At 36.6% G+C, this 17,762-nt stretch overlaps 1 protein-coding gene and 1 pseudogene across 1 annotated transcript; both read left to right on the top strand.

Moving 5' to 3' along the window:
* The first annotated feature begins 2,903 nt into the window (after positions 1-2,903).
* LOC101844642 (olfactory receptor 1537-like) lies at positions 2,904-3,848 on the top strand. Its single transcript, XM_013112870.1, has one exon. It carries the CDS (start codon positions 2,904-2,906, stop codon positions 3,846-3,848), a length of 945 nt encoding a protein of 314 aa, XP_012968324.1.
* A 9,817-nt stretch (positions 3,849-13,665) lies between these two features.
* On the top strand, positions 13,666-14,203 carry LOC101838208 (annotated as a pseudogene).
* Positions 14,204-17,762: the final 3,559 nt, after the last annotated feature.

Here is a 17,762-nt window from a genome sequence, read left to right as displayed (position 1 = left end):
CAATAATCAAAATAAGTATGATTTCTAAGAAAGAAATCAAGTACTTGCCTATAGTGTATGTGCATCTTAAATATAGAGAGATTAAAGAAATATGTTTTGACTGGGCATTAATTACATCCGTAATTGTCAGATTCCGTTATAACATTTTAAGATGCACACTGTTAAAATCAGTCTATGCTGACATTTCCCATAAATTCTGAAATGGCCCAAAGTATACATTTTGCTTTAAATATTCTATTGGTGTCTTAAGCGCACTTATTTCATATGTCAAATCCACTAATTGAATTATTATCTGTTCTATATATCTCAGAGACTTGATTGCTTTGCCATATTGAGTATTAAAAAACATTTTTGATGAGTTCTTTTCCTAATAAAATTTTCTTCAGGTTCTCTCAGGACTACTTAAACCATGTAGTCTATACTGATTGCTGATGTGTTTTTATTAGATTGACATCTAAATATTTGGTGCTAACATATTCATATTTTATATCATTCCTTTTTCATTTTTAATTAAAAATTCAGTTGAAATATATTCTAATATAAAAATACATAATCTGCAAATATAAATACAGAGTCAATTGTTTAACACAGAAAGACTAGCAAATATAAAGCTTGTGATAATGCACAAATATCAGACAAGCGACTTCAGAGATTATAGCAACAAATAGAAAATACGTCATAGCTTAGTGTGAAATAGTGTGACTTAAGTTTGAAAAATTAAAGTAGAAAAAATATAATCAGAATTTTTAGTGATGAGACTACTGTTATTTGCTCAATATGTAGTAGAACAAAATCCAAAAATCATTGTAAGTGTGTAATATTTTTTAAGAAATTAAAAAATAAGTCATGAAAATATGCATGCAATTCTGCAAAAACAATAGTGCATTATTTGGGGGCAGTATATTGTTTGACATTCTCTGCTAATATTTTTAAAAAATTAAAAAGTAACAGGTCCTTTGTCTGACATGAGTGTGAAGTGTGGGTTTCATCTTGTGGAACAGAAAATGATTCAATATTCCAACGACATTCAAGTCACCATTGGACCATTGAGAATGTCTTGTCATTTCCAGATGTTATTTAGTTCATAAGTTTCACAGCTGGTTAAGACTGTTGAGTACATATCTCCCCAGTTGTGCCCATAGTTACTTCCTGCACTCTGAAAGACAGCATTTAGCAATGAAACTTCCAGGGCAGTACCATCTTGGTATCTCCATGCTCTGTGACCAAGTACAGGGTCTTCAGCAACAATGTCTTTCAACTGACATCGGGAGTATAATAATAGCATTGAGAAGAGTTTGTGATTTTGGGGCGGGGGACTGGGATTGATGTCACCTCACTGAACAACACCTCAAATAGAGGGAACCCATTAACCAAAGGTGAGGGATGAATATAAGGGAACAATGTCCTCGAGACACAACATATGAATTCAAAATGATTGCCATATCATACGTCAGTCCTGTGCAAGATCAAATAAAACCAAATCTCTGTATGGAGAGGGGGGTTGTATATGAAGTTTATGCTGTAGCTGAACAACAACTGTTTATTCAAGGCTGCCTAGAAAAGGAAACTCATTTTCTTTAAGAACAATGCCCCAAGTAAGTCACCCATAATCCTGTGGAAGGCCACATATCTAATAATACATGGGCAGCACAAATTGGGCATTATGGGTGAAAACAAAGACACAAAAGGGGATAGACCTTTAATGATTTCAGAGAGGGGTTGTCTATACTCAAAACACATTGTAGAAAATTCTCAACAAACAAATTAAAAGGAAATTTAAAGAACCTTACCAAAGGCAATTACTAAGACAATTTCTGCAAAGCAAAGCTTTATAATCTTGGAGTACATTCAATAAATATGATAGAACCAGGACACATATCAAGATAAGAAAACATCATGAGAATCATAAAACTTGTATAGTTACATTTCTATGGAGTAATGAACAACATATGAAATATTTTCAATGGGATATCTGGATAACTTTAACATAAATAAGATCCCTGTAGTATTTATATTTTTACATAGTGAATAACAGAAAAGATATTTTACTAGCCAAGGGTGTTACTGATAACTGAGTGGGAGTGAGCATGGAAATTTTGCCTTCATGGACACACTAACCACTGCTGACTGACTCTGTTCCTCTTAAGAACTGGCTCACAAACAGAAACATATTTCTAAGAGCATCACGTTTCCACTACATAATCCTTGAAGTACCATTATGCAGTAACTCATGCCATGATTGCTCCAGACGCCATTTAATTTTCACATTTGGGAATTTAAAGACTACATGCATCTTAAGAATTAAAAAAATGAAATAATTTTTAAAACTTCACAAATCCTCTGGAGAAATTAGATTTTGGAAAATAATTCATAATTATAGGGAAATTTACTTTCTCAAGTATGTCTTTCATACAGCTGGCCATCCTCAATGATACTCTCCTCACTAAGAGACATTATTTTTAAATCACAAAAATTATCAAAGAATTAACAAATTTCTAAGGATAAGTTTAATAATAATAAATGATAAATTTTATTCATTTAAATGATCCATTTAAGATGAGTTTATAGAGAGCAAATGTATTCTAAGGCAGAAATAATTTACATGTGGACTTTGTAGAAAAGCTTATTAAAAAAGAATAATGAAATTATTATTATTGACAACCTAACACATGCTCTCTCTATGTGTGTGTGTGTATGTGTGTATATATGTGTATATATTGTATATGTATATATTGGGGACAGTGTTTCTTTGCATAGCCTTGCCTCTCCTAGATCTAGCTCTGTTAACCAGGCAAGTCTTGAACTCACAGAAATCTGTCTGCTTCTGCCTCCCTAATGATGAGATTATAGGTAAGCTACCACCACCTGGCTCCACTAATTTTTTTTACTCTTTCAGAATCTGAATGAAGAACATGGAAGCAAGAAACCATTGTACAGTGACTGATTTCTTCTTAGCTGGGCTTTCAGAGAAGCCAGAACTCCAGATGCCCCTCTTCCTTCTCTTTACCGGAATCTATGTGGTCACTGTGGTGGGGAATCTGGGCATGATCACACTGATTGTGCTCAGTTCCCAATTGCACAACCCCATGTACTATTTCCTCAGCAGTCTGTCCTTCATTGACTTATGTCAGTCCACAGTTGTCATCCCTAAAATGCTGGTTAGCTTTGTGACAGAGCAGAATCGCATCTCCTACCCTGAATGCATGACTCAACTCTATTTCCTTATCATTTTTGGCGTTGCAGAATGTTACACATTAGCTGCCATGGCATATGACCGCTATGTAGCTATCTGTAGCCCCTTGCTTTACAGTGTCACCATGTCCTATCAGATTTACAGTTCGCTGATTGCAGGAGTGTATATTTTTAGTGTGCTCAGTGCATCAGTTCACACAGGCTTCATGATAAGGATTTGGTTTTGCAAATTAGATGTGATCAACCACTATTTCTGCGACCTTCTTCCACTCTTGAAACTTGCACACTTTAATACCTATATTAATGAATTATTGATTCTAATTTTTGGTTCATTGAACATCTGTGTCCCAATTCTTACCATCATTACTTCCTACACCTCCATCATTACTAGCATACTCCACATTCAATCCACAGAAGGCAGGACCAAAACCTTCAGTACATGTAGTTCCCACATCTCTGCTGTTGCTATCTTCTTTGGTTCTGCTGCCTTCATGTACTTACAGCCATCATCAGTGAATTCAATGGACCAAGGGAAAGTGTCCTCTGTGTTTTATACTACTGTTGTTCCCATGCTGAACCCATTGATCTACAGCCTGAGGAATAAGGATGTCAGTGCTGCCCTGAAGAAAATACTTCAAAGAAAAACATTCATGTAGTCAGAAGTAATGTGGGGTTTAGTTATCAGAGAAAAGTTATCTATAAACACAAAGTTTGAATTTGTTATTAATTTTATTCTACCTTTAAGAGTTATTACTCATTTGCTAGGAAACTTTGATAATTTATACAAGTAAGAATTTCAATTACAATTTTCTATGCATATATTATCTCTCCTTTTGCAGAATAAACCGTGTAAACCATAGTAAGAATGACATGAATTTATATGCCCAGAATGGATAGTCAATCATGTTAAATAAACTCTTTCATGTTCATCAAATATTACTTTAAAATATGAAACTTTATTCTTAATTCCAATGAACCTGATACTTTTAAAATTATTTTTTATTCATTTTGGGAATTTCATATCTAAGTACTATAATTGCCTCATTCTCCATATATTCCTCTAATCAATCCTGTATCCCAGATTTTCTCTGTCAAATTAATGACCTCTTTTCTTTATTTCATGTATATGCATATGTATATATATATATATATATGAACCACACATATATAAATTTAAATGTATATTAGGAAGTTTACCCATAGGAGGACTGATTCTGTTCTCAGCCATCTCTAACTATAACTCTTCATCTACGGAGAGTCTACTGATATTTTCTCCTTCTACACTGGTGCACCAACTGGTATCATTTTTGCTGTTTTTTTTTTTCAAGACAGGATTTTTCTGTGGCTGTAGAGGCATTCTGGAACTAGCTCTTGTAGACCAGGCTGGTCTCGAACTCACAGAAATCTGCCTGCCTCTGCCTCCTGAGTGCTGGGATTAAAGGTTTGTGCCCTCATCACCCAGCCATTTTGGCTCCTTTTTAGTAAACTATATTTTTGAGAATCATGATGTCATTTTCCTCTTATACATAGAAAATACAATATCACCAGAGTCATCTTTATCCTCTGACTCTTAGAACATTTCTTTTTCTTCAAAATATTCTCTATTCTGAGGTGGAGTGATTATTTTGTAAATGGATTATCTGTAGCACTTCACCCCAGTATCAGTCCCCCCCCATATTCATAGTGGCTATGGATTTCTGTAATGGTCTCCATCTGCTGTAAGAAGAATTAAAGAAGAAGTGGTGGGTGAGATGATCAGTACTATGGTGCAGTTAGAGATTATACTAGTTTAGAAGAATGTCACTATTAGATTCTCCTCTACCTTCCTTGACCCCATCAGTAGCTCAGAATTGACAGTTTTTAGGGAACAAGGTATGAAGGTCCTCCTATTAAGTGGCCTTTAAGTATAATTTCATAGCTATTGATAACTGTTCTGCTTCCACTGCCACTATTATACTTTTACGGGTAGCTTGCTTTGCTGGTTATTATTTTGGTTCATAGGTGTCACAGCTTGATAGAACTATTAACTGTTTCACTCTCTTGGCAACTTTGGACTTTTATAGGCCCTTTCCATAATATGAAAGATAGTCCTCATGGAGTATGGTTGTAGGTGTAATTCAGTTCTGTTCATCCAAGTCAAAGTCCGGTGTCAGAATCTTGAGTGTCTTCACAATAGAGATCTATTTTAAATTTATATGGCCAGAGCAATAGCAAATAATGTTTTGGAAGGGCTCTCTCTCTCTCTCTCTCTCTCTCTCTCTCTCTCTCTCTCTCTCTCTCTCTCTCTTTCTGTGTGTGTGTGTGTGTGTGTGTGTGTGTGTGTGTGTGTGTGTGTGTGTGTGTATGGATGTGGGCATGTGTGTATATTTTTAGGTAAACATAAAATAATGTGATGTTCCATGGAGTTTTCAAACATCCTCATTGGTATTTATTAATCTTTACTATTTCCCTTTCTATATTGCTTTACATCCCCTCTCTCCCAAATAATACACCCCAATATGTTTTTTTTACCCCTTCATAGCATTTGTACACTGTTACACTCCTCTCTAGAATACATGCTAACCCAGTCATCTTTTTTTAACTTTTTTATTACTTTGATTTTAAATATCTTGCTTCACATGTCAATCCCAGTTCCCTCTCCATCCCCTCCCCCTGCACCCCCCACCATCCCCCTCTGCCTCCCACCCTATCCCCACTCCCTTCCACATAGGGGATATCCAGAGTCTGTCATTTTGCTCAGGGCAAGGTCCAAGCACTCCCCTAAGAGTTGAGATTCAGAGAGCATCCCTCTTTGTGTTATGGACACATGAAGTCCATTTGTATGCCAGGGATAAACACTGACCTACTGCCCAGGGCCCCATAGGTTGCCCAGGACTCCTCACTGACTCTCACAATCAGGGGGACTGGATAAGTGCCATGCTGGCCTCCCAGCTGTCGGTCTGGGGTTCAAGAGCTCCCCCTTGTTCAGATCAGCTCTCTCTGCTGGGTCATTTTCATTTCCTAGCTATTATAAATAGAGCTTCAATGAATATGACTGAATAGTAATCCAACATTTAGAATGTCAAGTCGTTTGTTCAGTGAGTGGTATTTCAGGGTCAGGTGGCAAATTATTTTATTTATTTATTTGCTTATTTATTTGTAACTCATCACACCTACTTCCATTGTGATTGTACCAGTTTGCAATTCCATCAACAGTAAATGAGTTTTATTTTTTCCTACGTCTTCTCCAGATTTGTTGTCTTTTGGATTCCTAAATTTATTGTAAGTGGGTTAAGTTGAAATCTCACAGTTGTGCTATTGTTTGTTTTTCCTTCTAATCTGATGACTTAGACAAGATGGGATGTTGGCTTTCACTTTCAGCAGGTTAAGGGTGTTCTTCCTCAGTCAAACTTTTCAATAAACATAAGAACAGAAAATGCTCAAGGAGTGTTTTCACTGTTATTCTGAATCTAATAGTTGACAGTCAATATAACTCATCACAAAGATGGTGGCATTTCTATATCCTAGCCCATAACTCTGAAGAAGTAACCTTGCTCTAACAGAGGCCATGCCAGTAGCAGGCACCTTGAATAAGACCAGTACATAGACAGCTAACACTTCTCAGAGCTTGTCTAGCTTTAACCTCACATCCCTCCCTTTCCTTGTCACCATAGCTAAGTCCACAATTCTGGTAGAGATCATGTGGCTACCTGGAACCTAAGAAGATAACCTGGTACCCAGAACCTTAAAATCTCCCTGTCCTACCAGAATCACAGAAACCCTGAGTCAACCCTTGTACCCCAAACCCTGGAGATCATGCAGACAGACAAAACCAAAGAAGAGGTCCCCTACTGGGACAGAGTACTTGTCAGTCACCAGAACCACAGTTTACTCAGGTAAGAGAACAAGAGAGGAATCAGAAAGCAAGGGGAAAAAACACCCATCCAACAAAAATAAATGCAGAAATCAGCACCTGAAGTTATAGTTACCACAAATCCAGATGAGTAGAGGTCACCCTAAAAACACAATCAACAATATATAGGCATATAGCATATCTCCAGAGTCCTGTTATCATAGTACAGCAAGCCCTGTATATTCCAACACAGCCGAAGCACAAAAATCACAACCTTAATACCAGCTTAATGAAGATAATAAATTTCTGTCATAAAAAGGAAGTGAATAAAACTCTTTTTAAATAAATTTCTATTTAAATTAGAAATGATCTTAGTTTACATATAAATCCCAATTCCCTCTACCTCCCAACCTCCCATGGCCCCAACAATCCCCAATCCCACCACCCAACCACTCCCCAGGGAGGGTGAGGCCTTTCGTGGAGGATCATCAAGTTCTTTCACATCATTTGGGGCCAGGCCTAGACCCTTTCTCCAAGTATCTAGGCTGAGAAGCTATCCCTCCCTTGGGAATGGGCTCCCAATATGCATTTATGAACAAGGAATAAATATTGGTTTCACTGACTGAGGCTGGGATTTTGATGGGGACTGCATTGAATCTGTAGTTTGCTTCTGGTAAGATTGCCTAAAGAAATCCAGGAAAACACAAACAAGCAATTGGAGGAAATGAATAAATCACTTAAGGAAATCCAGGAAAACACAAACAAAACAATGGAAGGAAATGAACTAACTGCCCCCCCCCAAAAAAAAAACACACAAGAAAGAACAAACAGATGAAGGAAATGAATAAAACTGTTCAAGACCTGAAAATGGAAATATAAACAATAACAAAGATATTCACTCAGGGAATCCTGGTGATGGAAATCTAGGTAAGCAAACAAGAACTACAGGTTAAAGCATCACCAACAGAATATACAAGGAACAGAAGATAGATTATATGGCATAGAAGATACAATATAATAACCTGATTCCTGAATCAAAGAAAATGTTTAATCTAAAAAATTACACACACACACAAACACACACACACACACATGCACACAAACAAATACTATACAGGAGATCTCAGACACTATGAAAGATCATTTGCACCTAGGCTTTCAATTGCCTTTTGCGATTGCTACCCTTTGTTTGACGTGTTTATTCTTATCTGAGTACTTCCTGAAGGATTCAGAGCCTGTGCAAAACTTAGTTATAGGAGAACTTGGATAACCAAGATGCCTCATTGCTGAGAAATGCTTGGGTAGATGATGCTTCCTTCAAACAACTCTAGATATGAAGTTTTTGGTACGTGTAAATTGACTTGCTAAGAGGTGTACATTTTATAACAATATACAACGAAAAGATGTTTGTGAAATAACCAGTAGTCAGTTCACAAAAAGCTGATTCTACTGATACATTGTAAAGTCAAAATTTATTGTGCAGTGGTCTAAGTTCTTTCAATGACCCACACTAAACAGAATACTGACACCCCCTCTCACCAATGGACAGACCATCTAGAAAAAAAAAACAGAGAAATAATGGAGCTAACAGATATCACTAATCAAACAGGCCTAAGAGATATCTACAGAACTTTTAACCAGAATACCTTCTTCTTATGACCTCATAGAACTTTCTCCAAAATTTACCACATGCTCCATCACAGAGCAAGTCAAAACAGACAAAATAAAATTGAAATAACACTCTGTATCCTATCAAACCACTAAAGATCAAAGCTATATTTCAACAAAAACAGAAACAACAGAAAGTCTAGAAACTCATGGAAACCAAACAACTCTCTACTAACTGATCATTCGGTAAAGGAAGAAATAAAGAAAGAAATTAAAGACTTCCTATAATTCAACTAAAATGAATGTACAACATACCCAAACTTAAGGGACACAATATAAGTAGTGCTATAAGGAAAGTACCTTCATAGAGAACTTAGATATCTCATACTAGAAACTTAACAGCAGACCAGAAAGCTCTAGGACAAAAAGAAACAAACTCGCCCTAAAGAGTAGATGGCAGGAATTAATCAAAATCAGCGTTGAAATCAGTAAAATAGTAACAAAGAGAACACAGAAAATAATCAGTGAAACCAAGAGATGTACATGAAAGGAACTTCCTGGGGCAATGTCATCGTTGACTTCAAGTTCTACTATATAGCTCTATTAATGAAAACAACCTGGTATTGGCATAAAAACAAACAGCTGAACCAATGTAATTGAATCAAAGACCCTAATATTCACCTACACATCTATGAAAACCTGATTTTTAGAAAAGAAGCCAAAATTATGCAATGGAAAAAAGAAAGAATCTTCAACAAATGATGATGGCATAACTGGATGAAGATTCCAGATAGATCCACATCTATCGCTAGGCATAAAACACATGTCCAAACATATCAAAAACTTTAACATAAATCCAAACACAGTGTACCTCATAGAAGAGAAAGTGGGAAATAATCTTAAATGAATTGGATCAGGAGAGTACTTCCTAAATATAACACCAGTATCACAGACACTGGGAGCAACAGTTAATAAATGGAACCTCCTGTAATTGAGAAGTTTCTGTATGGCAAAAAACACTAGCAATTAGGCAAAACGGCAGACTACAGAATGGGAAAAGATCTTACCAGTCCCATATCTGACAGAGCACTGATTTCCAAAACATATAAAAAATTCATGAAACTAGACATCAAAATACAAATAATCCAATTAACAAATAGGGTACAGATCTAAACATAGAATTGTCAGCAGAAGAATCTAAAATGACAATGAAGGAATTTCTCACCTTCTTTAGCCATTAGGGAAATGCAAATCAAGATGACCCTGAGATACCATCTTATGCAAGTCAGAATGTCTAAGATCAAAAACAGTATTATAGCTTATGCTGGAGAGGATGTGGAGAAAATGGAACACTTCTCCATTGCTGATAGGAATGCAAACTTGTACAGCCATTTTGGAAGTCAGTATGATGGTTTCTCAGTAAATTGGGACTCAATATACCTTAAGATCCAGCAATACCACTCTTGGGCATGCACCCATAAGATGTACACTCATACCACAAAGACATTAGCTCTATTGTGTTTGTAGCAACATTATTCAGAACCTGGAAACAACCTAGATGCCCCTTAACAGAAGAATGAATAAGGAAAATGTGGTATATTTACACAATGCAGTATTACTCAGCAGTTAAAAAAATGGCATCTTGAAATTTGCAGGCAAATTAATAGAACTAGGGAAAACCATCTGAATGAGGTAGTCCCACAACTAAACACTGAACTGAATTTCAGGAACCCAGTTGCAGAGAGGGAGGAGTGATGAGCAAAGGGGTCAAGACCAGGCTGGTGCAACCTACAGAAACAGCTGACCTGAACAAGGGGGAGCTCATGGACTCCAGACTGATGGCTGAGAGGCCAGTATGGGACTGATCCAGGCCCCCTGAACGTCGATCAGTGAAGAGGTCTAGGCAATCTATGGAGCCCACTCCACATGGAGGGATGCTCTATCAGTCTGGACACATGGGAGAGGACCTAGGCCCTGCCCTGAATGATATGACAGATTTTGGAGATCACCAATGGAGGGCCTCATCCTTCTTGGGTTTTAAATTGACCCAGACTGGGGACACCTGTCCTTAGTGAAATGTAGGTAATGATATCTTCTCAGTCTAAGAAAAACAAGAGTCTAGCAAATAACTGGAAAATATCTCACTTCTAAAATACATGAACAGCACAAACTGAGCATTATGGGTGAAAACAAGGACACAAAAGGAACCTAGATCTTTGATGATTTCAGAGCGGGGCTATTTTTGCTTAAGACACATTGCACGGAATTCTCAATGAATGAATTAAAAAAATATATAAAGAACCTTGCCAAAGGTAGTTACTAAGAGAATCTCTGCAATGCAAACTTTTGTAATTTTAGAGTACATTCAATAAATATGATAGAACCAGGACACATTTCAAGATGAGAAAATCTCATGAGAAGCACAGTTAACACTTCTATTGAATGATGAACAACATGAGAAATATTTTCAGTGGGATATTATGATAATAACCATATGAATTATTGTGATATTTATTTGAGTGGAGTTAGTGGGTCATTTATAGAAATTAAAATGCTAAAATGAATAAATTATGAAGCACTGGCTAATGTTTTACTTAAAATTAAATAGTTCCAGGAGTTGTGGCACAGTCCAGTATCCTAGCAATCAGCGTGAATAGGCAAGAGGATTGTGAGTTGTAGGCCAGCCTGGGCTACAGAGTGAGTTCTTATGTCAAAGAAACAATAAGAGATAAAGAGCAGAAAATCATATCAAAGAAACATAGAAAGCAAAAAATAATTTGACATAAAAATAAACTATAAAAATGCAACTTGGAATACCAGCATAACTAAGTAAACTTTATGTATTGTCTAATGATATTGGGTTACATCTAGAATGTGAAATCAGGTAAAAATTCATACTTTACTGAAATAACATGAAAAGACAAATCATTGGTTAAATAAATCACACATGCACACAGACACAAGCACACACATATACTTATTACTATCAACCTCACTCAAAATACATCCCATATTCCCATATTATACTCCCTCCTTATTACAAGTGTGTTTCTTATAGTCATGACATTTTTACTGTGTTTCTGACTTGTTCATCTTAGCCATCTCATCTGTGTGACCATAAGTTCAGAGCTATCTGCTGGAGTATGGGGACCTTGTTGGTAAGTAAACATCTGAAGACAAAATTTTCCCCATTCCAGAACCTATGAGTAATGCAAAGACTGGTGGAAGGGGAAGTGTCAGATACCCCATCACCCCTACCAATTCTTTGATGAACTATTTACAGGCTCAGCCTTATGTGGGCCATTAAGGCAGCTACTGCTGCTGTGAAAACATAATTTTTCTGGATCATTGCAGAAAGAGTTTTTTACAGCTCTAATTATTTTTGGCTCCTCCCATTTTGTGATTAGTATTATTATGTGTTTTGTTTTTTCTTTTTGTGTGTTTAAGATTTTAAGTAATTCAATTAGGGATTCACTGTTTGTTCGCAGTGACTTATATTTTCATAATTCAATAGGAGAGTGGATAATTATTATATTTGTCTATCAATGTATTTCATTTTGCGTTACACTCCTATGATGTGGTAAATACTTTTGTGTATATATTTGTCTGATTGGTTGATAAATAAAGCACTGTTGGTCAATAGGGAAGCAAGATGGGTGGGACTAGGAGTCAAGAAGGATTCTGGGAAATGTAGTCAAGAGTAGAGAGTCTCCATGTGACCTTGGGAAGAGAGGATGCATAAGGTTGTGTCCTCAGTAAGATAAGACCTTATAAATATATATGTATATATTAATAATTATGAGTTAATAATTAAGTCAGAGCTAGCCATTAAGATACCATAGCAAACAGCAAACACCTTTATAATTAATATAGTGTCTAGTGTGTTATTTGGGGTTGATGCAGATCTGGGACCAGGTTGGCAAGAAGAATCTTGGAACAATCCTAGATTCAGAAGAAATAAAAAAAGAAAAATATGAACTGAGTTGAGACTCTTTCTCTAATTTAAATAAGTAGAAATTCAGGTTTTTTGTTTGCAAAAATATCAATATCAACTAACAGCATGAAATCATATTACAGGCTTTTTGAGTGATAAAATGCCTGTAATACATACATCTTCACATAGCGAGTAGCAAAAAGTGCATTTTACTAGCCAAGGGTGTTACTGGTAAATGAGTGGGTGTGAGCATGGACACTTTGTCTTCATGGCCTCACTGTTTACCCACTGCTGACTAACTCTGTTCCTCTCAAGAAATGGTTCACCAATAAGAATCTATAATTCCTAAGAGTGCCATGTTTCTGCTATGTAATCCTAGAAACAACATTTATGCAGAATCTCATGCAATTATTGCTCAACATGCCATTTAATTATCACATTTAGGATTTAAAAACGTCATTTGTCTTAAGGATTAAAAAAATGAAATAATCTCAAAAAAGCTGCTATAATCCACTGAAGAAATTGGATTTTGGAAAATAATTCACCATTTTTAGGGAAATTTCCTTTCTCAAGTGTTTCTGTCACATTGGGGGGCATCCTTGCTGATAACCACTCTTCTTCTCAACTTAGAGACATTATTTTTAAATCACAAAAAATATCAAAGCTTGGACAGAATAGTAATATTTTATATGAAAGGCATTATCAATTTTAAGGATAAGTTTGCAAATAATAATAAAATATATTTTATATTCATCTAAATGATTCAGTTAAGGTAATTTCAGAGAGCAAATGTATTCTAAGGCAGAAATAATTTACATGTGGACTTTGTAGAAAAGCATAATGCAAAGAATAATGATGTTATCATTATTACTGACAACATATGCTCTCACTATATGTGTATGAGTATGTGTAAATGTATATGTATATGTATGTATATTTAGGGGACAGATAGAGCTACTAGATCTAGCTCTGTTGACCAGGCTGGCCTTGAACTCACAGAAATCTGTCTGCTTATGCCTCCTTAATGATGAGATTAAAGACTTGAGCTATCACCACCTGGCTCCAGTAATTCTTTTACTCTTTCAGAATGTGAATGTAAATGAAGAACTTAGCAGAAGGAAACCACTGTACAATGACTGAGTTCTTTTTGGTTGGGCTCTCAGAGAAGCCAGAACTCCAGATGCCCCTCTTCCTTCTCTTTGTAGGAATCTATGTGATCACTGTAGCAGGTAATCTGGGCATGGTCACACTGATTGTGCTAAGTTCCCACCTGCACAACCCCATGTACTATTTCCTCAGCAGTCTGTCCTTCATTGACTTCTGTCCGTCCACAGTTGTTACCTCTAAAATGTTGGTGAGCTTAGTGACAGAAGAATCTCATCTCATACACTTCCTGCATGACTCAGTTCCATTTCTTCCTCATTTTTGGCATTGCAGATTATTACACATTAACTTCAATGTCATATGACTACCATGTTGCCATCTGTAACCCCCTCTACAGTGTCACCATGTCCCATCAGATTTACAGCTCCCTGATTTCAGTAGTGTATATTTTTACTGTGCTCATTGCATCAGTTCACTCAGACTTCATGATAAGTATTTGGTTCTGCGAATTAGATGTAATCAAGCACTATTAAGTATGTGCTCAACATTCTCAGCCATCAGGGAAATACAAATCAAAACCACTCTGAGATACTATCTTAACATTTGTCAGAATGGCTAAAATAAAAAACATCAATGACTGTTTATCCTGGAAAGGATGTGGAGAGAGGGGAACACTCTTTCACTGCTGGTGGGAATACCAACTCATGCAACCACTTTGGAAATCAATATGGAGATTCCTCAGGAAAATGGGAATCAGTCTACCTCAAGATCCAGCTATTCCACTCTTATGCGTATACCCAAAAGATGCACATTTATACAACAAGGACTTCTGTTCGACTACATCCATAGCCACATTATTTTTAATAGCCAGAACCTAGAAGCAACCTAGATGCCCCTCAACTGAAGTGTGAATAGAGAAAATGTGTTACATTTACACAATGAAATACTACTCAGTGGAAAAAATATTGCAGGCAAATGGATGGCACTAGAAGAAACCATTCTGAGTGAGGTAATCCAGTCACAAAAAGACAAACATAGCATTTACTCACTCATATATGTATTTTAGACATGGATCAGGGGAGTGCCAGCCTGATGTCCCACTGCCAGAGAATCTGGGAAACAGGAAGAGACCTAAAAGACAAATGCATGGTACCTCAGAGAAGGGAAATGAGGCAAGATTTCCTGACAAGATTGGGGTCATGGGGTGGGGGAGAGGAAGCTGGTAGGAAGTCAGGGAGAAGAGGAGGTGAGAGGAGGACGTGGGGAAGGTTGAGTCAGGGGAAAAACAGAGGAGAGCAGGATGAGAGATACTATAATAGATGGAGTCATTATATGTTTGAGGAGAGAGCTGACACTAGTGAGATTTCCAGAGATCTACAACGATGACACCAACTAGAAAACTAAGCAATAGTGGAGAGGCTACCTTAAATACCCTTCCCTGATAATGTGTTTGATGAATCCCTTATATGCCATCCTAGAGCCATCATACATTAGCTGATGGAAGCAGAGACAGACACCCACAGCTAAACACTGAACAGAACTCCTAGTACCTATTTGCTGAGAGGGAAGATTGATGAGCAAAGGGCTGTTGAAACCCATAGAAACAGCTGACCTGAACAAGGAATTTCTTTAACCCCAGACTGATGACTGGGAGGCCAGCATGGATTGATACAAACCCCCTAAATTTGGGTGTCAGTGAGGATGCCTCAGTCACCTATGGGGCCTTTGGTAATATATCAGTACTTATCCCTGACTCCCAATGGACTTTGGGAGCCCATCCCACATTGAGGGATGCTGTCCCAGACTGGAAATATGGGGAGGGCCTATGCCCTGCCCTGGATGAAATGAAAGACTCTGGAGATCATCCATGGAGGGTCTCACCCTCCCTGGGGAGTGGAATGGGAACTGTGTGGGGCTTGGGGGGCTTTTGGGGGCAGGGTAGGTGGGGAGGGAGAGGGAGCTGGGACTGATGTGTGAATCAAGCTTGTTTCTAATTTAAATAAATAAAAAAATACTAAAAGAAATCAAATAATCCATTTAAAATGGGGTACAGTTATATGCAGAGCATTATCAACTGAGGAATCTCAAATATCTGAGAGACATTTAAGGAAATGCTCAACAATCTTAGCCATTGGGGAAATGCAAATCAAAATGACTTCAAGACTCCACTTTACATTTACAGAATGACTAAGATCAATAACGCTAGTGACAACCCATGCTGGAGAGGAAAATTAGTAAACAGAACACTTCTCTATTGCTGGTGGGAGTACAAACTTCTACAGCTACTTTGTAAATAAATATGGAGCTTTCTCAGAAAATAGGAATTGTTCTACCTCAAGACCCAGCTATGCCAAAAAGGATGCTCAATACCATAAGGAGACTTGTGTTCAAAGCAGTTTTATTCATGATAGCTAGAACCTGTTAACAATCCAGATGTTTGGTTTTGTAGTGACAGAAATGACATATGTAAGTGAATATTAATATTTGATATAAATACAAATATAAATATAAACTTTTGTGGAAAATATAATATTTTATGGAAAAGATTTTGTAGAGGTTGTCAAAATAATGGATGATAATGGAAAATTCCATGGTCATCATAATTACTAGATTGGAGTTTTAATTGTATAACACAAAATTTATACAATTGAAGCTGATATATTAAATATTATCCTTTCTCATATTAGAATAGATTGATATTTAGTGTGCCTACAATGTTTGTTAACCACCTCTGTATTCTAATTTTTGATTATTTTCATCACCAATTCATGTAAAGCTTTGGCATCATTACCAGTGATACACTAAGACTTACTTTTACTTAGCATCTTGAAGGCAGTATTTGCTCTGTTTCTATGGATTTGCCTGTTGGATATGCTTCATATCATGGATCCTGCAACGTGTGTCATTTTCTGTGCATTTGTTTTCCTTGACATGTATCATGCTTTTTCAGACTGCAGAATGTCTTTGTGTCATTGTAGTATAATAAGCCATTACAGCAATATGTAAAGTAGAGCTTTGTATTTTCCACTGCATGGAAAGTGGGTATGTTTCATATGCTCTGATCATTCTTTATAAGGTTTTCTTTTGTGAGTGTGTGTGTGTGTGTGTGTGTGTGTGTGTGTGTGTGTGTGTGTTTGTGCCTTTACGTGTCTTTCATTCTTGAGCAAATGAACCTTGCATAAAAGGTATTTGGGTATATGGTAAATCTATTTTTTTATTTTAAAGAACTGTCAAACCATTTTGATAAAAATTCTTTACTACAAGGTTCCTAGTCCTACCTGATACATCTACAACATTTACGGCCCAAAGATCATTGAGGAAGGAGGAAATGAAACATTGTAATAGCCAGGGGACAAGGATGTTGGGTGTAAGAAAATCAATCCCTTCTATATTTGACAGGGAAGCTGTACCTTTGAAATCTCAACATTATGTGACCTAAATGGGAATTGCACAGACAATTTCAGTTGACAAGCTGACATGGATGGGGAAGATGTCATGTGGCCTCATGCCTAGATGAAAAGCTACAGATAATTAATGATGCATTGAAACATGGAAAATTAGGATTGTCAAAGGGTGAGCCACTTCATAGTTTATTCACTGAAAAGGAGTTTACTGTAAATATGTATACATACAATAGTAAATTGATCCAGAATCTCGCATTTTACATATATACACATGCACACACATATGCATTTCTATTTGTATGTGTCTGTGTCCACAATAATTTTTAAAAGAGGCATGAATTTTAGAGAAAGTGGGAAACTACAGGAAGAATTAGTGTTTGGAGAGAGAAGACTACAAATGATGCAAATAGATTGCTCTTGTATGAAATTCTCAATAAATAAATTTAATAAAAAAATAAAAATAGATACAAAATGAAAAACAGAAAAAATAGGAAAATAGGGGCAACTTATTGTCTCCAGTCTTTCCAATTTATTCTGTCAGGTCCTCACCGGCACAATTATAGAACCAACGGAAGAAAATGGATACAAAAGCATTAAAATTTACTTTTCTTTCTAGACAGTAAGATATTATACATAAAACAATCATAATAATTTCACCAGAAAGATTCTACAGTTGATGAACTGTCTA

This window comes from Mesocricetus auratus, unplaced genomic scaffold, assembly GCF_017639785.1.
Source record: "Mesocricetus auratus isolate SY011 unplaced genomic scaffold, BCM_Maur_2.0 Super-Scaffold_100022, whole genome shotgun sequence".
In the NCBI taxonomy this organism is placed as follows: domain Eukaryota; kingdom Metazoa; phylum Chordata; class Mammalia; order Rodentia; family Cricetidae; genus Mesocricetus; species Mesocricetus auratus.
This window is presented reverse-complemented; position numbering and strand designations above follow the sequence as displayed.